We start from the raw sequence: 18,278 nt of genomic DNA on the forward strand, positions 1-18,278 counted from the left end.
GAGCTTCAGTTGTAGTGCTTAACTAACACTCCATTGAGAACTTCTTGTTCCACGCCTTTCTCCTTGCCATTCTCCAGTTCTGATTGGCCATAGGCAGATGTCCTCGCTTTCCTCCATTGTTCCATCATTGGTGCCTCGCTATCGACGCAACGCCTCTGAATTCCAACTCTCTGCAGGACTGGACTTTCTGCCATCGGCACCAACTTGACATCGTCGTTAGGCATAACGAAGTAAAAGACTCCGAGGCGAGGGTAGTTCTCCTGATCCTCTGGAGGCTTTACAACACGATGGATTGTGCCCTTGTAATACCCGCCGGTAAGGAAGTCCAACGCATCACCTGCATTGACGACCTGCAATCATTTCATTATGTGATGCATTGAGACGTAGAACGTGACCGCCTACAAGTGCATTTTCGATATGACGGACCCAGCGCCATTCGCCTCCAGGGGTCATAATTTGGAGTCCAGCGACGGGCTGACTCCACAGAATCGTAATGCTTCCAAAGTCTCGCGGTGACACTGGTGAGCACAGGTGTTTGTTTCATGATTAAGGTCACTGACCTGTGTGTCCCTTCAGCCAAACATTCCTTGTTTTGGTTTCTTCTTCCTCTGTCCGTGGGTAACTGAACTACATAAACTTGTGAAGGCTATGAAGAAGGCAGCGCTCACTACTTCATGAACCTAACTGATGAATAAGTCAGCGACGATTTGGAATCTTTCAAAAGTATGTTACCATACGTCTCGCCAACGGCGTCATAGTCATGAATGTTGACTAGCGTGTCTTCGGGTAGCTCGAGGCTGCGTGCAATAAGCCTGATTGAAATGTGATCAGGTGTTCATCCTCAGGCTCGACAATGATATATATATGTGCCTTAGTAAGGGATGCAACACGTTGAAATGATTGTGTTTGCTAAACTCCTCTATTTCTGGGAGAAGAGGACGGAGGGTCTCCGGATGTCCTCGTTTGGTCACATCACGATTGACTAGGGGTATATCAGGCGAGTCAATGAAAAGACACAAATGTATTCTGCTCACTGTTATAATGCTCAAGCTGGTCACGGATCCCAGCACCAATATGCTGAATTCCATTGGCTTGAGTAAGCCAAGCGCTCATATGTTGAGCGAGACACGACGACCACGCACCCAGTACTGTCGCAACTTATATCCTTGGTATGACCCGCTTTGTTTCATTGTTCCAGCATAAATTTGCTTTTCGCTGTCACTGACCGCCGAGAAGGGTAGGTCTGCGATGTCAAATATGCGATCCGTCTGCGTCAAGGTGATATCAACGATCCACACAACATGCAAGAATTGCCTCACCTGGTCTTGCGAATACCCGTGATTCACGATATAGAAGAAACCGTGGTTGAGGAGAGCCTCCCTTACTTCGATCGCTAGCGCAGCTCGACCTTCTTCAGTGTCGGCTTTCGAAATGTCAATGATACCAAGGTCGGCATACTCCACTGTCAATTCACACTTCAGTGTTCGACGTTAAGCAGATAACTTAGCACAGACAAGTTTCCTTGCTAGGAGGTGCGGCAACATAATGTGGTACGTAGGGTAGGGTGAGGCTGGGCATTGTGATCAAGGACAAAGGGTCAAGAACGAAGGAGGATGTATATTTGATCTAGCCTTATAAGCCTAGTGATCTTATGACCATCCGGACCGTAAGTAATTTGGGAGGAACTGATCACCTCATTATCAGGGCACATCACGCACATCTTGACTGATGCACAGTCAGAAAAATCCTAGCTTCGAAACACCATGTGGGCCCCTAAGGCGCAAGTAGAGGCCCAGTGAAGGCAGATTTAATTTCCGGATGTACCTAGTTGTAATGTTTGACAACAATGCCATTCAATACCTCCTCCTCTATACCAGGCTCTGTGCCCTTCTGCAGATCGCTCGCACCATATGCACTAATTCTGGCAACTCTCCAGGCCTTCATGGTAGGAGCTACATCATCTTCACACTTGCGCTTGACCCCAACCCTCTGAAGGACTGGACTGTCCATGAGTGGTACCAACTTGACATCGTCATTTAGGAATGAGAAATAGATCATACTTAGCCGAGTGTAGCCATGTTGATCAATTGGGGGTTGCACAACCCGATGGATGGTTGCCTTGTAGAATCCTCCTGTGAGGAACTCCATCGAATCACCAATATTCATGAGCTAAAGCATTTATGTCAGATAGAAGGGCTATGGGATAGAACTACACACCAAGGCGTTCTCTATATGCTTGACCCAGCGCCAGCCCTCCTTCGTTTGGATCTGTAAGGCAGCAACAGGCTGACTCCAAAGTAGGGTGATACTTCCGAAGTCTGCTACGGTATGAGCAAGGCAACATTTGGCAAAGAGTAGAGTAACCTGTGTGTCCTTTCATCCAGACATTTTTCGTCTGAACTTCCTCGTCTTCTGACCTAGGGAAACTTGAAAAAAAAGTAAGATACAATGGCATGCATCATATTGTCGTATGTTTACTATTTCATAAACCTCACTAGTGGCTATATCAGAGTGCCGAAAGCCATCGAGAAACGAAATAAGTCGTACGATATGATACTCCGGGTGCATCAAAGTCGTGCAATTTAACGAACGTATCTTCTGGAAGTTCAAGGCTCAATGCCATAAGCCTGAGAAGCACAGTCAAATCCAAGTTCTGAAGTCAAGGCTGAAGACGTGCCTGCAAATGTTATGAAGAATGTTGTGGTGATTATGGCGCACAAAGGCATCGATATCGGGAAGAAACGGTCTGAGTGCTTGTGGGTGCATCAGGCTGTAGACGTGGCGGTTGCCTAGCCAAGGATATTAGATTCTCTCCGCCAATATGGACTGTCTACGAACAGTTATAGTGCTCGTGTTGGTCACGCACGCCTGCATCGATGTGCTGCTCATAAGGAATCAACAGTAGAAAACGGCAGGGGTCATCAAACGGTCTACCCAGTATTGTCTTGGTTTATAGCCTTGAAATATGCCTGTCTTCTTGCTGTCTCCTGTGTACGCCCGTTTTTCATCTTCAGGTACGCCGGACATGGGAATATCTGCGATATCAAACATCCTCTCATTCTGCACTTGAAAGTGAGAATACGCGAGAGAAACAATACTTGATACATATTTCACCTGAGCTTGAGTGTACCCGTGGTTGATAATATAGCAAAACCCATGAGTAGTCAAGGCCTCTCGTAGTTCAACCGCTAGTTCTGCGCGGCCTTCTGCGGTAGCTGCTTTGGAGAGGTCGATGATGGCAAGATCTGCATATTGGACTGGATATGAGAGGTACATTAGATGCACGCATCTTACAGTGGTGTCACTTCTATATCACCCACGTTTTTCCTTAGTAGGCTGGGCAGGGACATATCTTGGAGTTTGTGGAACCGTAAGACTTGGCATTGTGCCTCTGAATGGATCGAAGGAGACCAAAAACCACCCATATGATCTCTTTTAAACGCAAGACGGAACGAATATCATCCGTGCACCGAGAAAAGCCGTGCTCGTATGATAACTAACGCGGAGTAAGTGTGGGATCGGATGGTGTCAGTCTTAGCATTTTGCCCTGAGAGATACCGTACGTTCTTGTCAAGCTTCAAGAACCATGACCTGAAAACTCTGTCAGATGTTCAATTGGTCAGACTGACAGGTTCAACCCTTTCGCCCGCGGAAGGAGTTACCCGACCCCATTATAACTTGTGTGGTCACCTGTGATACGGTAGCACTAGGAAGTAGGGATCCAGATTACTGTCTTTGGCCTAGTTCGATGTGCCGTTCTAAGTACAGCATTTATGGGTGCTCCAGACTCCAGAGAAGAGGTATAAGTGCTTGTCACGGTACAGCGCACTGGTGGTCACAGGCTGGTCACGGTAATGCGCCGTGACAGTCCTATGATAAACTTCCGCATGATGCATAATGGACGCGCTTATCCTTTCCACCATGTCCGTTTGTTGGGTCGACCGAAGTTTTCGCAAGGACATGATGCGAGGCCAACCGGTTCGGGTACTATTGCATTCATACGTCATGCTGTGCAGTGCTGGCAGCTGCCTCCGAGTCCTATTATCACGGCCACCGTGACCATGCACAATATCATCGGCATCGTGACTATCAAAGACACTACCTTAGGACCTTCGGACACAGTCAGTTTGTCAAAGTTCAACTCCTCAATATATTTGAGAGCCATGACCACATCCCCCGCATCAACTTTGCGTTCCATCCAAACTGTCCGTCGTGGACAGTGAGTCGAAGAGTTTCCTCTGCGACTCGCGTATGCAACTACATTCGATGGTATCGAGGATTAATACTGGCACGAACCGTGCTCAACTTTCGAACGGATTCCTTTACCCACGGTCAACTGTACACAGCGTCGTCGAGGGTAAGAACAACGAAAAGACACGATGTGTCTATTTGGAGAAACGAACGAAGGACGAGTTGCTACTGTGAACACAATATATTGTCGAAGAGTCGATCGAAGGGTCCTTGTATGTCTCACATATATCAGCAAGCAACCCAGAGGTTTTTTACGTTGTGCAGTCCTAGTCCCAGCAGGTTTCTACCAGCGTTATTTCACAAATCAATTCTCAAACAGAGAGATCTGCTCGTGACTGGGTGATCGTCAGGTGATCTATTTTATCTGGAGACAAAACTTGATGTTTATCTTCACGCCAGGGGGTATTTTAAATTTTAATGCCCATCTAAGCGGGGAACAACACACGCCAAAGCGTACAATCACTGTCTACCGACTACAATGTCACTCCAGCATACTGACGCGCCAAATAATTTCTTGGAAAACAATGTATACATTGTTCAACCCTACACAGAACCTCGATCGACTCAGCAACGAACTATATATTATGCGATCAAGCACGGTATCAAGGCAGGGATATGCCAACGTAGCGTTGTGATCGTCAGTGACTCTGGCTACAACTATATGATTTCGCAGGTGTGCTATGAGTATTACAAAGGTGAGCCATGGTGTCGAATCAAACAAACGGTCCATACTCACAGTTTCATAGTTACAACCATAAATGCCGGGGCAGCAATCCGTCTCGGATTTGCAAATGGCGTGTGGGCCAACACATGCACTGACACTGACAGACATGGATGCTGTCAAAGTAATCATAACGGCGAGGATTGAGTCTGAGAAACGCATTTTCTGTACAGGATGATACGGGATCTGATAAATCTGAGGGGAGTGGACGCAGTAAGAATCAGGCTTGCTTTTTATACCTTGCGCATACGGATATTGGCAGACCGTAGATCGGATTGGGAAAATGCATGTCTGACGAATGGCACGATGCCATGACAAGAATCTATGTATGACCCCAGAGTCAGGATAAATTAAACATAACATTAAACGCATCCTAGCCGATGTATTCCAAGCCGTGATATTTTGTGGTCATTTTGGTGGGGACATACCCGCTGGATGTTGCAATGTTGAAGCTTGTAGGTTTTGCTTTGACGGGGTGGTTTGAGTACGTACACAAAATTTCTGCGCAGTTGGAATGTACGTTAAAAGTGATGATAGATGTACATGCAGCAGGTCTGGGATCTTTGTGAGAAATGGTGCACAAAACAAGGTCACGTCGAGGCGCGGAATTGAAAATTGCACAAGCATGTTGGTCCCTCAATTAAAGTGAATGGCGAAACTATATCAGACACGTATAATGACCCTACAGTGGTTCGTGGTTAAATGGGGTTTTGCCGACCACTGGGGTCCGGCATTATATAGTACTGCATAGTATGTGCTACAAAAATAAAAGTACACCTGAGAGCACTCTCCTTTAGAATAGATATATTCGAAGTCAACTGCTGATCTCCCGGTATCCAGTTTCATGTTTCCCCATGCATGATGAAACCCTAAATTTCTATCAGTGTCCACTGTAAGATTCTTGAGCCTAGCCTAGTAGCTCCAGGAATCAACGGGCCGGAACTAAGAGGATGAGAAAATCAAGCGTGAGGTCTGCTGGCAATCCAAATGACATCTGTCTGAAGAAGTATTTCGGGTGAACAGAACATTATTCAGGATATAAACGCAAGCTGTCTTCCTACCTTACCCTTTAGGTTTGTTTTTGGAACCCCATATGAGATATCACATCTCACAGATAATGCGTCTTTCCCTCATCCTCGCCATTGTTGCTGCTTTCAAGTTGGCAGTGTCTATACCAGTTGTTGTTGATGACGGTGACTGTCCCGTCTACTGCAACGTGGGTGATTGCTGCCCTTCCTATGATTGCCAGCCAATCGAACTTAACCCCTGGGATGTGAGCATGAGTAGTTTTCATCTAACCCCGTGGCTTACCGGTGTGGTAGGTCGAATTTATGTGTGTCCGTAATTGACCCGCCGAACTATAGTGAGTTTCCGCTCTTGCCTTGGTGCAGTGTGGTCGATGATACAGCTGGGACATGTAAGTAGTTCGTTGCTCAGTGCTCGGCTGTCACAGTGAACAGACACTGTTCGAGCACTAAGGACATTAAATTAGGAGAATATGTCTCGAACAAGCTTGACTGGGAATGGCATAAAACGTGACGCACCACAAGATCTACCGACAAGTTCGATAATTGAAAAGTAATGGCAGTTGCAGGTGGAGTCCTTGAGGATGGAAATTGATCTCATGCGTCAAAAGTCAAGATATCAGGCATTAGTTGACCATGTGTGGATATCAAAGACAGTGATCTGTAACTTCTGAGTTTCTGACGTTCATGGCATGATGCAGGGGACTCAGCATTAGTGCACCAGCGCTCTGTCCTCACAACAATTCATCTAAATGAAGAGATAGCACAGCATTCCTTCACGTAAATTGTGTCTAGTGCCACGTCTGTACCTGTAATGGGGAACCAACGTCAGCCCACGTACAGAGACACATATGATGCATTTCAGGGCTAAAATTTTGCTGATCAATGACGCGGGGGTCTGGCACGATAGGATACTGCATAGTGTGCGTTCTGAAAATACAAGTATACCTGGGTCTTTCGAGATCTCCCAAGCCAGCTGCTGATCTCCTGGTATCCAGTTTAGCGTTCTCCCATGCATAACGAGACTCTGGATTTCTGTTAGTATCCATCTCCAGGGATCATCGTCATCACCTATCCCAGGCTATATGCCACAACGGGTTGGAATTACATATTACCAGCATTTCCTAGTGTCTGCCGCTCAGATAATGTCAAAGATAGAGCGAATCAAACCTGAGGTCTGCTGGCAATACAAATATCATATGTTCTGAAGAGGTTGTTTGGGCGAGCAGAACATTATTCAGGACATAAAGCAAGCTGTTTTCCTACCGCACACATCTCACAGATAATGCGGCTCTCCTTCATCCTCGCTGTTGTTGCTGCTTTCAAGTTGACAGTGTCTATGCCAGTTGTCAGTGATGATGGTGTCTGTCCCATCTTCTGCGACAGGAATCTTTGCTGCCCTAGCTTTATATGCATAGAAGAAGTAGGACTTTGGGGTGTGAGTATGGGTAGTTTTCTAATAACCCCGTGGCTTACCGGCATGGTAGCCCAAATTGGTCTGTGTCGGGCCTGACAGTGAGGGGACGTGACCCGCCAAGCTACAGTAAGTCGTGTTTCCGCTCTTGCCTTGGTGCAATGCGGTTGACGACGCGACTCGGACATGCAAGTAGTTCGTTGCTGAGTACTGAGTGCGGTAGCCGCAGCGAACCCTGCTCGGGCATTGAAGACACTATGATATAAATTAGAAAAATATGTTTGAAACTGTTAAGCTTGACTGGTGCCGGTGATGGCAAAAAAATTCCCACAGACAGATTTACGCAAGGACTAATAGCGAGGATATATCTGTTCAGAGCTGGGTGTTTTTAACGGCAGCACGAAGACATATCTGCATAAAAGTGTCTTTCGGGGTGGAGTCGTTACCGTGGGGCCCGGGGCCTCCTAACTAGTGTAATTGTGTCGATGAGCCCCCAAGTTACCGACCCCCTCTTTAGGGGTTAGCTGAGATCCGGGCAGCGAGGTTATCATGCATCGTGTTTTGCATGTTGCACCTTTATTCTTGACCAGCTATTATCCCAGGCGCACAGCTGCAGTGTTTCATCGTGATATTGATACATTTGAGCCTTATTAAGGTGATCTGGAACTCCAGTCTATACGCCAGAACTCTCTTCGTGCCCACGATATCCACTGGCAAGCCGGTGCTCTCTCGGAGATGTCTGTCGAACCCCACAGCACAGCCGCTCTTCATACCGAAGGACATTTTGTTATACCAAGCACAGGTCAGTGTTCGATATGCATGGCAAGTGTTGTGTTGATTGTAGCAAAGCTTTCCAAACCGTGAAGTAGACGCCGCGCTGAGCTAGAATTAGTACTTACCTTGTACCATGACGCCATTTTTAATGGAGTTTCAAACTTTACTGATTTGGCTTGTTCGGCAGGCAAGAAACGATTGTCCTTGAAGCTTGGATTTTCTTTCTTTCTCTTTGGACTCATAAATAACGGTGTGCCATTTTTGTTTTTTCAAATGGCTGCTCTGATCATCATGAAGTACTCTACGTCATCATACTTTCGGCTGCACTCGACCTCGTCCCTCCGTCGACACCTAAGGGCATCATTGCCTTTTGTAATATCGCTCCGGCCTTAATTGTGAAGCTCGGGTGGCCGTACTTTCTCAAAGGTCGCATACGTTATGCTCGACGCATTGTCGCCTGCTGCACGCTAAGCTTCATAGGCATGCTGGTAATCTGACAACAGACTTTCTTTGAAATCACAATTCATATTACCCACAGGTCGTTGCCTTCCATGAAAGCCTGTATTCGAGGCTGCTGGGAATATGTCTCGCGTCGTTTTCGTCGGGTGAGTTTACACATTCATCATGCACACCCACCAGTGTTTCTCACGTGAACGACAAACTATAGGTCTGGGAGAAATGACCTTTTTGCAACTTTCGACAACATACAGCCGTTCGGTAGGAGGTCGAAGCGTTGGGTCCGCATTGTCTCACCCTTCGAGCTATTTCATGTTGATTCCACTTGACAGATACTTCGCCTCAGGTACAGGAGCTGCAGGTATTGTCGGAGCATTTATGTGGTGGGAACTCAGGGGCCTGGGTGTCAGTACTGGTGTTGGCATCTCAGCGGTAACAATATGGGCATAGCAGCCAAAACAATCGCTCATATTGCATCACAGGTTCTTCCATTCGTCCTTCCTCTGGCATACTTTTTCCTGCTCCCCCGTCCAGCAGCATTCATGCACCAGTCATCCTCTACGTCATACACGCTGGTCCCCGCTGACGATCTTGAGACTGAAATTGATGATGATTTGTCTGCTCAAGATGATGTAGAATCTCGTGTGGAGCCCAAGGTTACCGTCCGCTTATCAGCCGCGGATAAATGGCGTCTAGTCAAACCGATGTTATTGAAGTATATGCTTCCACTATGTGAGCAATCTTTATTACTCGTGATTCTTATGTGTCTAATAATTTACTACCAGTTTGTGTTTATACCGTAAGTAGTCGATGTTTCTTAGACACGGAGCATGCCTTCTGACCTGCACAACCTAGCTTGAGTATACTATCAACCAGGTACGTCATGGCTATCTTTGCACTTATAGTCTTTCTGAACATATACAGGGTGTCGCACCGACTTTATTATTTCCCGTTCCGTCACACGGCCTCCTCAGCAAGATCATTCATTCTACCCGCGACTACTATCCACTTTGGCAGGTTTGCATGATAATTCGCCGTGATCCTGAAATACATTTTTGATAACGATCCATTCATAGCTAGTCTACCAAACCACGGTCTTTTTCTCTCGCTCAAGCATATCTCTGGGCTTGAAAACCCTTCCGGCCCATCTCCTTCCTGCTCCGGCTATCATCCAGTTCGCAATACTGCTTCTGCTAGTATTTGAATCCGCTGTCGGGCTACTTCCAGAAGATCGTGAGGCAGGAAGTATATTCCTGGTTTTCATACTCATCAGTATTGAAGGCGTATGCGGTGGTTTGGCATAGTGTGTCTTATTTTTGTCCAGATATAGGTTGATGATCTGATTGAATGACTACTAGCGTCAACGTGTTCTATTGTATCAATCAAGAGCAACCGGATCCAGCCTCGACGCACAATCCCGATGTCATAAAGCAAGAGCGCGAGTTCAAGATAGGTTCCATTGGTTTTGCCGATAGCTCTGGGATTTTATTGGCTTCAATTCTCGCTGTACCAACGGAAATGGAGCTTTGCAGAGCGCAAGTTACAAGGGGGAAGTACCTATGCCAAGGGCTTTAGGTCTACGACCTACGAAAGACGTATAGTTTATATACAACATTTGAGCAGTAATGACACACAATGCGCTAGAGGATATCAAGAAACCGAAAGGAATACTAGGTGGCCAAATGAAAATACTAGAGTACAGGAGCGGAGTTCTACGTCGGCCGACGCGGCGAGCCGACGTAAACATTGAATGACTGCCACGTCTCTTGCAGATGCTGCTGGGAAACCGATGGGTATTCTGTAGGAGCTTGGGGTTGCTGGGACATTTGGTACTGATTTTCATAGTACGAGGACTGATAATACGAAGTGCTTTCCTGCGCCTGATACGACTGCTGTGCAGATTCCCAATATGATTGGGAGGGTCTTGCGTTGTAGTCACTAGATGCGTAAGGATCTGCAGTGCTGAAGGATGATGATGACTGGTATGGATCATGGATATGATGACTAGGCTGTTCCTGGCTATAGTATTGCTGGGGCTGGGGCTGGGGCTGGGGCTGAGGGTCAGGATGATAATGTTGTTGAGGATGTTGCTGAGGATGTTGCTGAGGATGTTGCTGAGGAGGCTCCGCATGGTATTGAGTGTTGTCGGGCTGGTGATGGTGAGATTGTGGCAGCGCCTGAGCGTACTGCGGCTCATGCTGATAGCGTTGTCCTTGACTACCAGACGCGTACACAGGTTCCCGGCGCTGATTCTCGCCTTGGAAAGACTTCTGTGCCTCGACCGGTTGAGAAAACCCATGCGACGAGGCGGAAAAGTGGTGACGGTATCCCTGTGGCGGCTGTGCACCTGGATGCTGTTGATGCTGGACCGGTTGGGCTTGGTGGTATGTACCCTCATGTATACTGGTCATTCCGCGTACATCCTCAGTAGATGCGTGCATGAAATCATCATCTTCTGTGTAATACTCGTCTCGTTGAGCGTTGTAAAGCTGAGTATTGATATCTCCTTCGAAACTGCTCCACTGCTCGCGCAGCGATGGATGAATGTTGCTGAATGCCTGCGGAGGAGTGCCTTCTACCTGCACCGGGGAAGATTGACTCAGATTGGAGCTGTTTCCTGGTGAATGGCTGGTTCGTCCTGAAGACGGTGGTGCGGGGGCCTTCGTGGCAACCTTGTTGATTTGTCCACTGAAAATCGAAAGTTCATCCTTCGACTTGGTTGGACCAGTATTCGAGAATATATCTCGTCGAGTCACGGTAGGAGTGGCAGTACTGTATGCCTGCTCAGCTTTATGCAACAGCCTCTCGAGGATAGGCTATGAAGGCATCGGCGTCAGCATGCGTTGTCCGGTGTTCAGTATACCAGTGCTAGTGCTGACGTACAAGGAATTTTCCAGCTCGACCTCCAAAAACAGATGCTTCTTTGAAAAGACTGACAGCGCGTCGCAGCTCGGTCAAAGCTGCAGTAGTGATCTTCGACCGAGAACCGCTTCCAGATGCATGCGTAACAACAGAAGACAGCAGCACCTAATTATATTGGAGTATCAACATGGCATTCAGAACGGTATGCCAGCGGGGTGTGCTCACGGATGAGGAAAACGCATGGGTCCATAAAACCCAGAAGCGAGCGATTTGTGCTGGGAACAAGTCGAACTGCGTGCGAAGACCGTTAATCAGTTCACAGGCACTACGGTACCCTGCAAGGAACGATGGAGCGAATGGGCTGCTCATGGGGTCTGTGGGGTTGTTTGATACAGCTTCCGCAAAAAAGCATCGATGAAGATATAGCAGAGCTGCAACGAACTTGAAAATTGCTTCGATGTTAGACTGCTGGAATCGCTTACTCAGGTGTCGGTAGTTCCGGGGCATGTAATGCTTCATCGCTTCTCCAAGTTCAGCGCCCTCTCTGGGAGGTCGCTGGGCGTATTTTGGAAGCTCCATGTCGCGAATCGTGCGATCCAGCTCGATGACAACAGAATACTTTGGTACCTTAGCCGTTTGTGCATGTTGGATGATTGCGGATATGCAATGGAAACCAAAGCGAGCCTTCCATGCCGGGACTGAGGTTATTATCGTTGAGATCAACACACGAAAGAGAAGAAAGTAGGACCTACAGCTTTGTAAAACAGTTCCGTCTTCGTCCACCGTGGAATCGGGATCGTTAGGTAGTTCACAGTCTACAAAAGGCAGATAAAACGTAGCAAGACGACCTGTAGCCAAGGACTGCGTGAAAGTTAATTAGTAACATCCCACAGAATCACAAGGACAAGATTTACCTGCCACCCGTCTGTGATGAATAGCTCCCAGAACAGCGCACGGCGCTTTTGCACCTCTTGTGGAGGTAGCTGCCAGCGGGCGCAATCACGGTCTGGCAGTGGATAATAAGCTAACTTGACCGATGATACAAATGATTGAATTACTGACGCAGTCCAATCTATATAGCACAGCGTCAAGAAGTGGAATTAGGAAACCAATATCACTTACGCTCTGAGCTAACTTTGTTGCAAGTCCAAAGATTCCCCAGGTGCTCTCAATGCTGTTTTCTCCACTGCAAAGGCCCTGATAGATTGCGAGTAAAGCCAGAGTCTGAATGGTTGCCACTGATGGTGGACGGTCAAGTACGGGCTCTAAGTTTAGGGCAGCGCGCGTAAGCTTGAAATACATGTCGGCTTCCTCGTTGTCTGGCGCAGGGGGTAATCTGTGATCCGTCAGTGCCCCAAAGCAGAATATCACAAACATCAAGGCGAGTTCATGAGGACCTTTACTCAAAGCATCATTCCCCGAGGCTACTGATGGCGCCACGGAACCCAGATGAATGAGATCTGATGCTTCTGCGTACCATAAAGGAAGGTTCTCCTCCATGAGTTGCCGTTTTGTTACCGCTCCGAAGAACCATGGTGCTTGCTGGAGATACAGCTCACTCAAGTGACGAGCACGATGCCAAGGAGGTAAATGATTTTGAATGAGGTAGTTGAGATCAACCTCATCAGTAAACACTGGAGCCAGAGGGAAAGACTTGGACAGATGCTTGACACTGGGAGACAGATGTTCAGTATGCTGTGTCCTATTTCCTGGACTAAAACCAGGTGTCGATGATACGGCGGACTCTCCCTGTGGCACATAATTAGCCTAGCGGTATGGTTGAGAGGACCCTCATAACATACGATGAGCAGGCTCTAAAGACATTATGGTGATGCAATCAGCTGTTGTAAAGAAAGCTGCCAATGCAATGCTCACCTCCGACCCGGCGGATGGACCATAGAAAGTTGCAGCTCCATCGTCCCGTATGGCGAGCGTCCCAAAAGATTCGATGTATTGCGAGTCATCATCGACTTCATGCTTGGATTTGCCTGCCGTTTCCTCATCTATAGCAGCATGCAAATCTATGATCGATTTGATGTCGAGAAGATTTCTATGCAGAAGAGGATGCTGTTCGCCAGGACTGGTTTGTGAAATAGAAAGTGCATCTTCAAGTTGACGAATCCTGTCACTCATTTGTGCGATCTTCTGATGCAATTTTTCTGTATCTGCTAGCACGAACCTGAAACGAGGAACAACATTGACATGAAGTCTTCAGCCACCTACATGACTCGTAGGAGACTTACCGAGTTCCCTGACCAGTCGTGAGGGAACCTAGCGCCCGTGGTCTTGATAAGAGGGCATCTTACAGCAGATGAACACGTGAACATACCATTAGGACAGATGGCGGAGCAGCCTCTGCGTCTGCATGAAGAGCAGGGTATAGTTTTGTCACATTTCAGTTTGAGTCTAGCGGCAAAAGATGAGAGGAGGAAACTGATCACAAATGGAGCACCACCTTCTACACTCGGCGCATGACATAGCGCCTCGGCTTCTCTTCTGCTCCTTGTCCATGGCCTTTTGGACATCTCTGGAGTCAGGCTGACGAGCATTTCCACGGGATGCTTGAGGCATGACTTTAGACTGAGTGAATATCTAAGGCCACCGAGACGCATAGAGCTGGGCAAAGGAAGAAAGGAAAAGGAGGCAAAGGGCCTTGCATTGTGTCGTCCCTAACTTTAAGACTTTTCATTTAGAACTACAAATGGAATGTTTTACGTAATTTTGCTTCCGCTCTCACATTTATCTTCCGAGACTTGTTCCGAGATACTCCCACATGTGCGCCTCCCCAGATGCGTCAAAGCTGGGATGACAGTATCATGTACAGATGCACTCCGAAATTGGTTGTAATGTGTTCTTGAAACTTGCAACCACCGTAACATTTCTATGGCGATTTCAAGGACGATTCTATTATTCAAAGGTCATTTTGTCTTTTGAACCTTCTCATAGACATAGCAACACTCACCTTGATTTTTTTCAACGTCAGGTTGTCGGCTTTTTTAGAATCCAGCTCCGTGTCAGCCGCATGGCGCGCAAATGATAAGCTTACCGTACACGTTTTCGCCACCGGATAGTAATACTGAGACTATCGTCCAAAAGGTGTAACGTCGTATGTAAGTATTTTGTGCACTATGCTCATCCGCATTCAGGGTGCGACGGGGACCTACTAGGGTCGGTTTGTTGCTGCCACTGCCACTGCGGCAATTCCGCCTCAAGTTGCGATCTAAGTATATGCTTGATAAGAAGTTGTACAGTTACGATATGTGTTCATATATTTTAAGGCTCATTGCCAGCCTCCTGCAGGTCTTAGAGCGACCTCAAGATGCTTTCCTCGGCTTGTTCCACTGTCACCCGGAGAAAAGGAGAAGTTACTTACTCAATTTACGTTCTCAGAGCCCTTGGTCTAGAGTCAGTCCAAATCTGATTGAGATTGTGTGGTGCGGACTAGAACATTGTCTATCACGTTGGTGTTTTTTTTACGGCGATTTATGTACGTGCTTCAAACGTTCATCTCTTGCATGGCAGCCGCGTTGCAGCAGACCGGAGAAATAAATACGACAATGTTACAGATTGCACATGGAAGAATACAGCCATGATCGGGAAATTACCGAGTATGTACCGAGTTATGTACATCTCGTCCAAATGTAAATACAACTATCATCACCATGATACAGATCCCCAGATCAAGCCTTCAACTAATCCGACTTTCCTCCCTTGCTTGGCGCCGCACCTCCCCAGCCAAACCAGCTGGCAGCTTTCCTCGCCTCAGGCCTGTCACGACCCTCCCGACCAGAGTCACCATCAACGTCATATCCCTCTGCATCGCTGGGGACGTCTACTTCCTCAAATCGCCCAACAAAGCTGGACCCACGCTCCCGCAACTCAAAGTCCGAAGATGCACGGGAAGGTGGCTGGATGGAGCCTGAAGCAGGAGGAGTCAAGACAGCAGGACGCTCTGCCGAATTGATGAACGCAAGCTCAGCTTCAAGCTCGCGCCTGCGATCTTTCAAGGAGCCCTGATGACCTGCGTCAGAACGCCTTGTGAAGGTGTTTGCGGGAGTATTCCAGGCTTGGTCAGCAGATGTTCCCGCTGCCGCAGCACCCTGACGCAGCAGTGCTGTGCCAGAAGCGAGGATCGTAGGGCCATACGAGTGCCAGAGCCCCATGGCAAGCCGAGCGGGCCCTGATGCAGGGTCAGCCAAAGTTGGGGGTACACCGGTGTCTGTCACCCCGCCTGCGGGAGCAAATTGGGCCTGTTGCTGTTGACCGATTGCCGCAGCGAGTGCATCCCATAAAATACGAAACTTTTGCTGGATGAAGGCATAAATGCGAATTTTGAAAGATGCGAGCGTCGCATCGATCTGGGATTCATGAGCCTGGAAGAATGGTTCAAGATGGTTGATGTAGAGGTAGGATGAGCCGCGTGTTTGCGGGAGTGCTAGATAGAGAAGAAATATGGTCTTCACGAGGTAGTAGAATGGTACCCTATTTACACGCGCAAGGGGTGTATCAGGACCTTGACACTGATACCATCGATGTAAACCGACTGACCATGAAATAAGCCACTCTGCAGCGTACTCGACGCCGACGATACATCCCAGTACCGACCAATACATCAGCCATCGCTCCAACTCCTCCTCAGAGGCTGGTCTCTGGGAAAGGGTCTTGTAGGATGCATAGCCAGGATAAAGAAAAACGACAACCGAACTAAACACGACATCAGTATGTGACTCTTTGAGCATATATGAAGACATACCTAATCATGCAAGATGTAAAATAGAAGACCATGGTCTGCAATATCTCAGAACAAAAAAATCAGTGCACTCGTGCAAAGTGCCACTGTGCGCAAGGGTACAACGCATTAACACCGAATCGCTTTACATGGAATGATTACATCATCAACTTGACAATGGTGCCACAGACGCGTTTCTCCAGGTTTCTTCGCGTCTTACAGGTGACTCGGACAACCTCAAGGGACATTGAGTGCTGAAAATTAAACTGTCGTCTCTAACTTCACTTTTCAACATGTCTCGGCGTAAGAAGAAGTCACTTTTTACGCGTAAAAAGGTATCAAAACCAAAGTATACAATCGGCATACCCGCCGACAGCGAATGGAAAACAATGCCAGATTTTGCTTCGTTTATAGGTATGACATCTTCGCTTTCTTTTCCAGCTTGATGGTGGTAACTGTTGGATTTTAGTTGCTGATGAAGAGGGGAACCAGCATCGATTTTCTATCGGGGAAACGTTCGTGTCTGACTTTATAGCAAGACGTAGTGAATGCTGACCCTCAACAGCGCATTTATCCTACCGGAAGGGGTGCTTCCGGACAAATTACACCATCCAACTGCGTATTGGATTGGTAGAATCAAAGAAATTAGGGCAAGAAACGACGAAGATGTACGTCTTGCCACTGACTCTGGTATTATCTTCGCTCAGCCATGACGCAGGTATGGGTTCTCGTACAGTGGTACTGGTCGCCTCAGGAAGTCAACTCTGTAATCAAGTCTTTGTGAGTGCACAGAGAATTGACATCTGTGAATAATTTCTGAAGTATCAAAGTGATGTCAGTGGCTGTGGCCAATATGAACGGATCATGTCAGATTACTATGATTATGTATCTACAGCAAGTTTCTGTGGTAAATTCCTATTTCTCGTGCTACATTATCAATTTGAACTCTGTCCGTGTAGATCATGCAGCTGTCATGAGATATGATGAACGTTCTATCGACCAAGAGGTGTTCGACTCTGATGATTTCTTCTGTCGATTCGACTTGGAATACCGCGCTCGGAAAATTCTCGTGAGTGTACCTTCGACGTGAAAGTGATAATTTTCATCCCTTCAACAGCCGAATATTACACGTACTGCTTGTTGCTGCGGTGTATCTTACAATCCCGATCGAGACCCAGTAATGCATTTCTGCCCGCGTCCAACCTGCTGTGCAGCCTACCATCAAGAATGTCTGCAAAGACCGACACAAAGATTAGATGCAGCTGCCAGGGCCCGAAAGTTTATCGAAAGTTGGCCTGATACAGATGAACAGCTATCTATCGAAGACTTAGTCGGCTCACGACCATGCCGTAAAAGGAGAAAGGGACCTGAATCTTCGATCTCAGATCCACTTGAGGAATTGCCGGAAGAGCTTGTGAAGGCGGCTCAGCAACAGATTGTGAAAGGCGTGCAAGCGGGGGGCGTCGTCGGGAATGTGAAAGCGGTCGTGGCGGCCCGCCAACTGATCTATCGCAGCTTGCTTGACGGTTCTTTACCTACTGACTGGAAGGATAAGGTGGACATTGAAGCAGCTATTCCCCCGAAGAGGAAAAGCTCTCCCGTTTTTGTGTGCCCCCAGTGCCAAAGTCTTATTTGATATAAGGGACATTACGAGGTGTTCTCACATTGATATCCTATAGCTACTCATTCATACCTTTCATTCCGCACATCTAGACAACTACCCATGTAGCATATGCATACCTACACTATATTCCGTATAACGATGATTCTTAGGGGTATATATGACGCAATTCAGTACTTGTGACATATTCTGAAACTCGACTGAAACCTACCATTCACGCAGTACCACTGACCACTATGCCCAAGAGCACGACTTCGAAGAGTACAACCGCGAGGGTAAGTATATCACTCTTGCTTTGAACCCACCCCATAATAACGTGCATTTCATCTGGTCAGCCGCCATACAAGGTAAGGTCTGCTGGTACGAAGCGGGGTATTCCCCTCTACAGTTCAGAAGATTCTACCCCAGTTCCCGCTCAGGCCAAT

General features: G+C 47.4%; 8 protein-coding genes across 8 annotated transcripts; 4 read left to right on the top strand and 4 right to left on the bottom strand.

The window, feature by feature from the left end:
- Window positions 1–5: 5 nt before the first annotated feature.
- Window positions 6–1,578, bottom strand: HD556DRAFT_1447236 (uncharacterized protein; the record flags this gene model as incomplete). The annotated part of the gene is made up of 10 exons (XM_041307232.1): window positions 6–350; window positions 403–506; window positions 561–622; window positions 669–680; window positions 738–812; window positions 889–982; window positions 1,035–1,077; window positions 1,143–1,268; window positions 1,320–1,462; window positions 1,515–1,578. 10 exons carry the CDS (start codon window positions 1,576–1,578, stop codon window positions 6–8), a joined length of 1,068 nt encoding a protein of 355 aa, XP_041156294.1.
- On the bottom strand, window positions 1,457–3,619 carry HD556DRAFT_824026 (Clavaminate synthase-like protein). The gene is made up of 10 exons (XM_041311738.1): window positions 3,321–3,619; window positions 3,115–3,257; window positions 2,935–3,060; window positions 2,839–2,881; window positions 2,678–2,789; window positions 2,548–2,627; window positions 2,479–2,494; window positions 2,365–2,426; window positions 2,218–2,318; window positions 1,457–2,169 (listed from the first exon to the last, which is right to left on the bottom strand). The coding sequence occupies exons 1-10, from the start codon at window positions 3,382–3,384 to the stop codon at window positions 1,825–1,827; spliced, it is 1,092 nt and encodes a 363-aa protein (XP_041156295.1). The 5' UTR covers window positions 3,385–3,619; the 3' UTR covers window positions 1,457–1,824.
- A 2,402-nt stretch (window positions 3,620–6,021) lies between these two features.
- HD556DRAFT_1399569 (uncharacterized protein) lies at window positions 6,022–6,855 on the top strand. Its single transcript, XM_041303796.1, has 3 exons — window positions 6,022–6,230; window positions 6,284–6,446; window positions 6,517–6,855. Exons 1-2 carry the CDS (start codon window positions 6,066–6,068, stop codon window positions 6,395–6,397), a joined length of 279 nt encoding a protein of 92 aa, XP_041156296.1. The 5' UTR covers window positions 6,022–6,065; the 3' UTR covers window positions 6,398–6,446; window positions 6,517–6,855.
- On the top strand, window positions 6,851–7,859 carry HD556DRAFT_1399571 (uncharacterized protein). The gene is made up of 2 exons (XM_041303797.1): window positions 6,851–7,426; window positions 7,474–7,859. The coding sequence occupies exons 1-2, from the start codon at window positions 7,283–7,285 to the stop codon at window positions 7,675–7,677; spliced, it is 348 nt and encodes a 115-aa protein (XP_041156297.1). The 5' UTR covers window positions 6,851–7,282; the 3' UTR covers window positions 7,678–7,859.
- A 76-nt stretch (window positions 7,860–7,935) lies between these two features.
- HD556DRAFT_1399591 (batten's disease protein Cln3) lies at window positions 7,936–10,701 on the top strand. Its single transcript, XM_041303798.1, has 12 exons — window positions 7,936–8,213; window positions 8,373–8,435; window positions 8,483–8,673; window positions 8,724–8,790; window positions 8,853–8,922; window positions 8,974–9,073; window positions 9,124–9,373; window positions 9,427–9,440; window positions 9,497–9,517; window positions 9,566–9,658; window positions 9,718–9,944; window positions 10,000–10,701. Exons 1-12 carry the CDS (start codon window positions 8,147–8,149, stop codon window positions 10,214–10,216), a joined length of 1,380 nt encoding a protein of 459 aa, XP_041156298.1. The 5' UTR covers window positions 7,936–8,146; the 3' UTR covers window positions 10,217–10,701.
- On the bottom strand, window positions 10,285–14,167 carry HD556DRAFT_824737 (fungal-specific transcription factor domain-containing protein). Its single transcript, XM_041311739.1, has 13 exons — window positions 13,959–14,167; window positions 13,833–13,909; window positions 13,747–13,774; window positions 13,379–13,682; window positions 13,306–13,317; window positions 12,626–13,252; window positions 12,566–12,575; window positions 12,418–12,509; window positions 12,256–12,364; window positions 11,986–12,201; window positions 11,729–11,934; window positions 11,525–11,668; window positions 10,285–11,457 (listed from the first exon to the last, which is right to left on the bottom strand). Exons 1-13 carry the CDS (start codon window positions 14,072–14,074, stop codon window positions 10,354–10,356), a joined length of 3,045 nt encoding a protein of 1,014 aa, XP_041156299.1. The 5' UTR covers window positions 14,075–14,167; the 3' UTR covers window positions 10,285–10,353.
- A 1,028-nt stretch (window positions 14,168–15,195) lies between these two features.
- HD556DRAFT_1433831 (TB2/DP1, HVA22 family-domain-containing protein) lies at window positions 15,196–16,288 on the bottom strand (the record flags this gene model as incomplete). The annotated part of the gene is made up of 3 exons (XM_041305261.1): window positions 15,196–15,985; window positions 16,052–16,207; window positions 16,257–16,288. 3 exons carry the CDS (start codon window positions 16,286–16,288, stop codon window positions 15,196–15,198), a joined length of 978 nt encoding a protein of 325 aa, XP_041156300.1.
- Window positions 16,289–16,390: 102 nt separating this feature from the next.
- On the top strand, window positions 16,391–18,030 carry HD556DRAFT_1399622 (uncharacterized protein). Its single transcript, XM_041303799.1, has 7 exons — window positions 16,391–16,646; window positions 16,702–16,747; window positions 16,798–16,900; window positions 16,951–17,012; window positions 17,063–17,139; window positions 17,192–17,301; window positions 17,350–18,030. Exons 1-7 carry the CDS (start codon window positions 16,526–16,528, stop codon window positions 17,866–17,868), a joined length of 1,038 nt encoding a protein of 345 aa, XP_041156301.1. The 5' UTR covers window positions 16,391–16,525; the 3' UTR covers window positions 17,869–18,030.
- Window positions 18,031–18,278: the final 248 nt, after the last annotated feature.

The sequence above is a fragment of the Suillus plorans genome, assembly GCF_016647745.1.
Source record: "Suillus plorans strain S12 chromosome Unknown HD556scaffold_61, whole genome shotgun sequence".
NCBI classification, from domain to species: Eukaryota; Fungi; Basidiomycota; class Agaricomycetes; order Boletales; family Suillaceae; genus Suillus; species Suillus plorans.

Bases quoted from the DNA above. Each gene is read 5' to 3' on its own strand.
- HD556DRAFT_1399571 (XM_041303797.1), top strand. From the start codon at position 7,283: ATGCGGCTCTCCTTCATCCTCGCTGTTGTTGCTGCTTTCAAGTTGACA. The intron at 7,427-7,473 runs CTTTGGGGTGTG...CCCGTGGCTTAC, and splicing joins TATGCATAGAAGAAGTAGGA to CGGCATGGTAGCCCAAATTG.
- HD556DRAFT_1399569 (XM_041303796.1), top strand. From the start codon at position 6,066: ATGAGATATCACATCTCACAGATAATGCGTCTTTCCCTCATCCTCGCC. The intron at 6,231-6,283 runs CTTAACCCCTGG...CCCGTGGCTTAC, and splicing joins ATGATTGCCAGCCAATCGAA to CGGTGTGGTAGGTCGAATTT.
- HD556DRAFT_824737 (XM_041311739.1), bottom strand. From the start codon at position 14,074: ATGCCTCAAGCATCCCGTGGAAATGCTCGTCAGCCTGACTCCAGAGAT. The intron at 13,775-13,832 runs GTATGTTCACGT...CACGGGCGCTAG, and splicing joins CTCCGCCATCTGTCCTAATG to GTTCCCTCACGACTGGTCAG. The intron at 11,458-11,524 runs GTACGTCAGCAC...ATGCCTTCATAG, and splicing joins GTCGAGCTGGAAAATTCCTT to CCTATCCTCGAGAGGCTGTT.
- HD556DRAFT_1399591 (XM_041303798.1), top strand. From the start codon at position 8,147: ATGTCTGTCGAACCCCACAGCACAGCCGCTCTTCATACCGAAGGACAT. The intron at 8,674-8,723 runs GTAATCTGACAA...TATTACCCACAG, and splicing joins TAAGCTTCATAGGCATGCTG to GTCGTTGCCTTCCATGAAAG. The intron at 8,923-8,973 runs GTCCGCATTGTC...TCCACTTGACAG, and splicing joins GTAGGAGGTCGAAGCGTTGG to ATACTTCGCCTCAGGTACAG.
- HD556DRAFT_824026 (XM_041311738.1), bottom strand. From the start codon at position 3,384: ATGCCAAGTCTTACGGTTCCACAAACTCCAAGATATGTCCCTGCCCAG. The intron at 3,258-3,320 runs GTGGGTGATATA...TCTCATATCCAG, and splicing joins CCAGCCTACTAAGGAAAAAC to TCCAATATGCAGATCTTGCC. The intron at 2,170-2,217 runs GTGTGTAGTTCT...TAAATGCTTTAG, and splicing joins AGCATATAGAGAACGCCTTG to CTCATGAATATTGGTGATTC.
- HD556DRAFT_1399622 (XM_041303799.1), top strand. From the start codon at position 16,526: ATGTCTCGGCGTAAGAAGAAGTCACTTTTTACGCGTAAAAAGGTATCA. The intron at 16,901-16,950 runs GTACGTCTTGCC...GCCATGACGCAG, and splicing joins GGGCAAGAAACGACGAAGAT to GTATGGGTTCTCGTACAGTG. The intron at 17,302-17,349 runs GTGAGTGTACCT...TCCCTTCAACAG, and splicing joins ACCGCGCTCGGAAAATTCTC to CCGAATATTACACGTACTGC.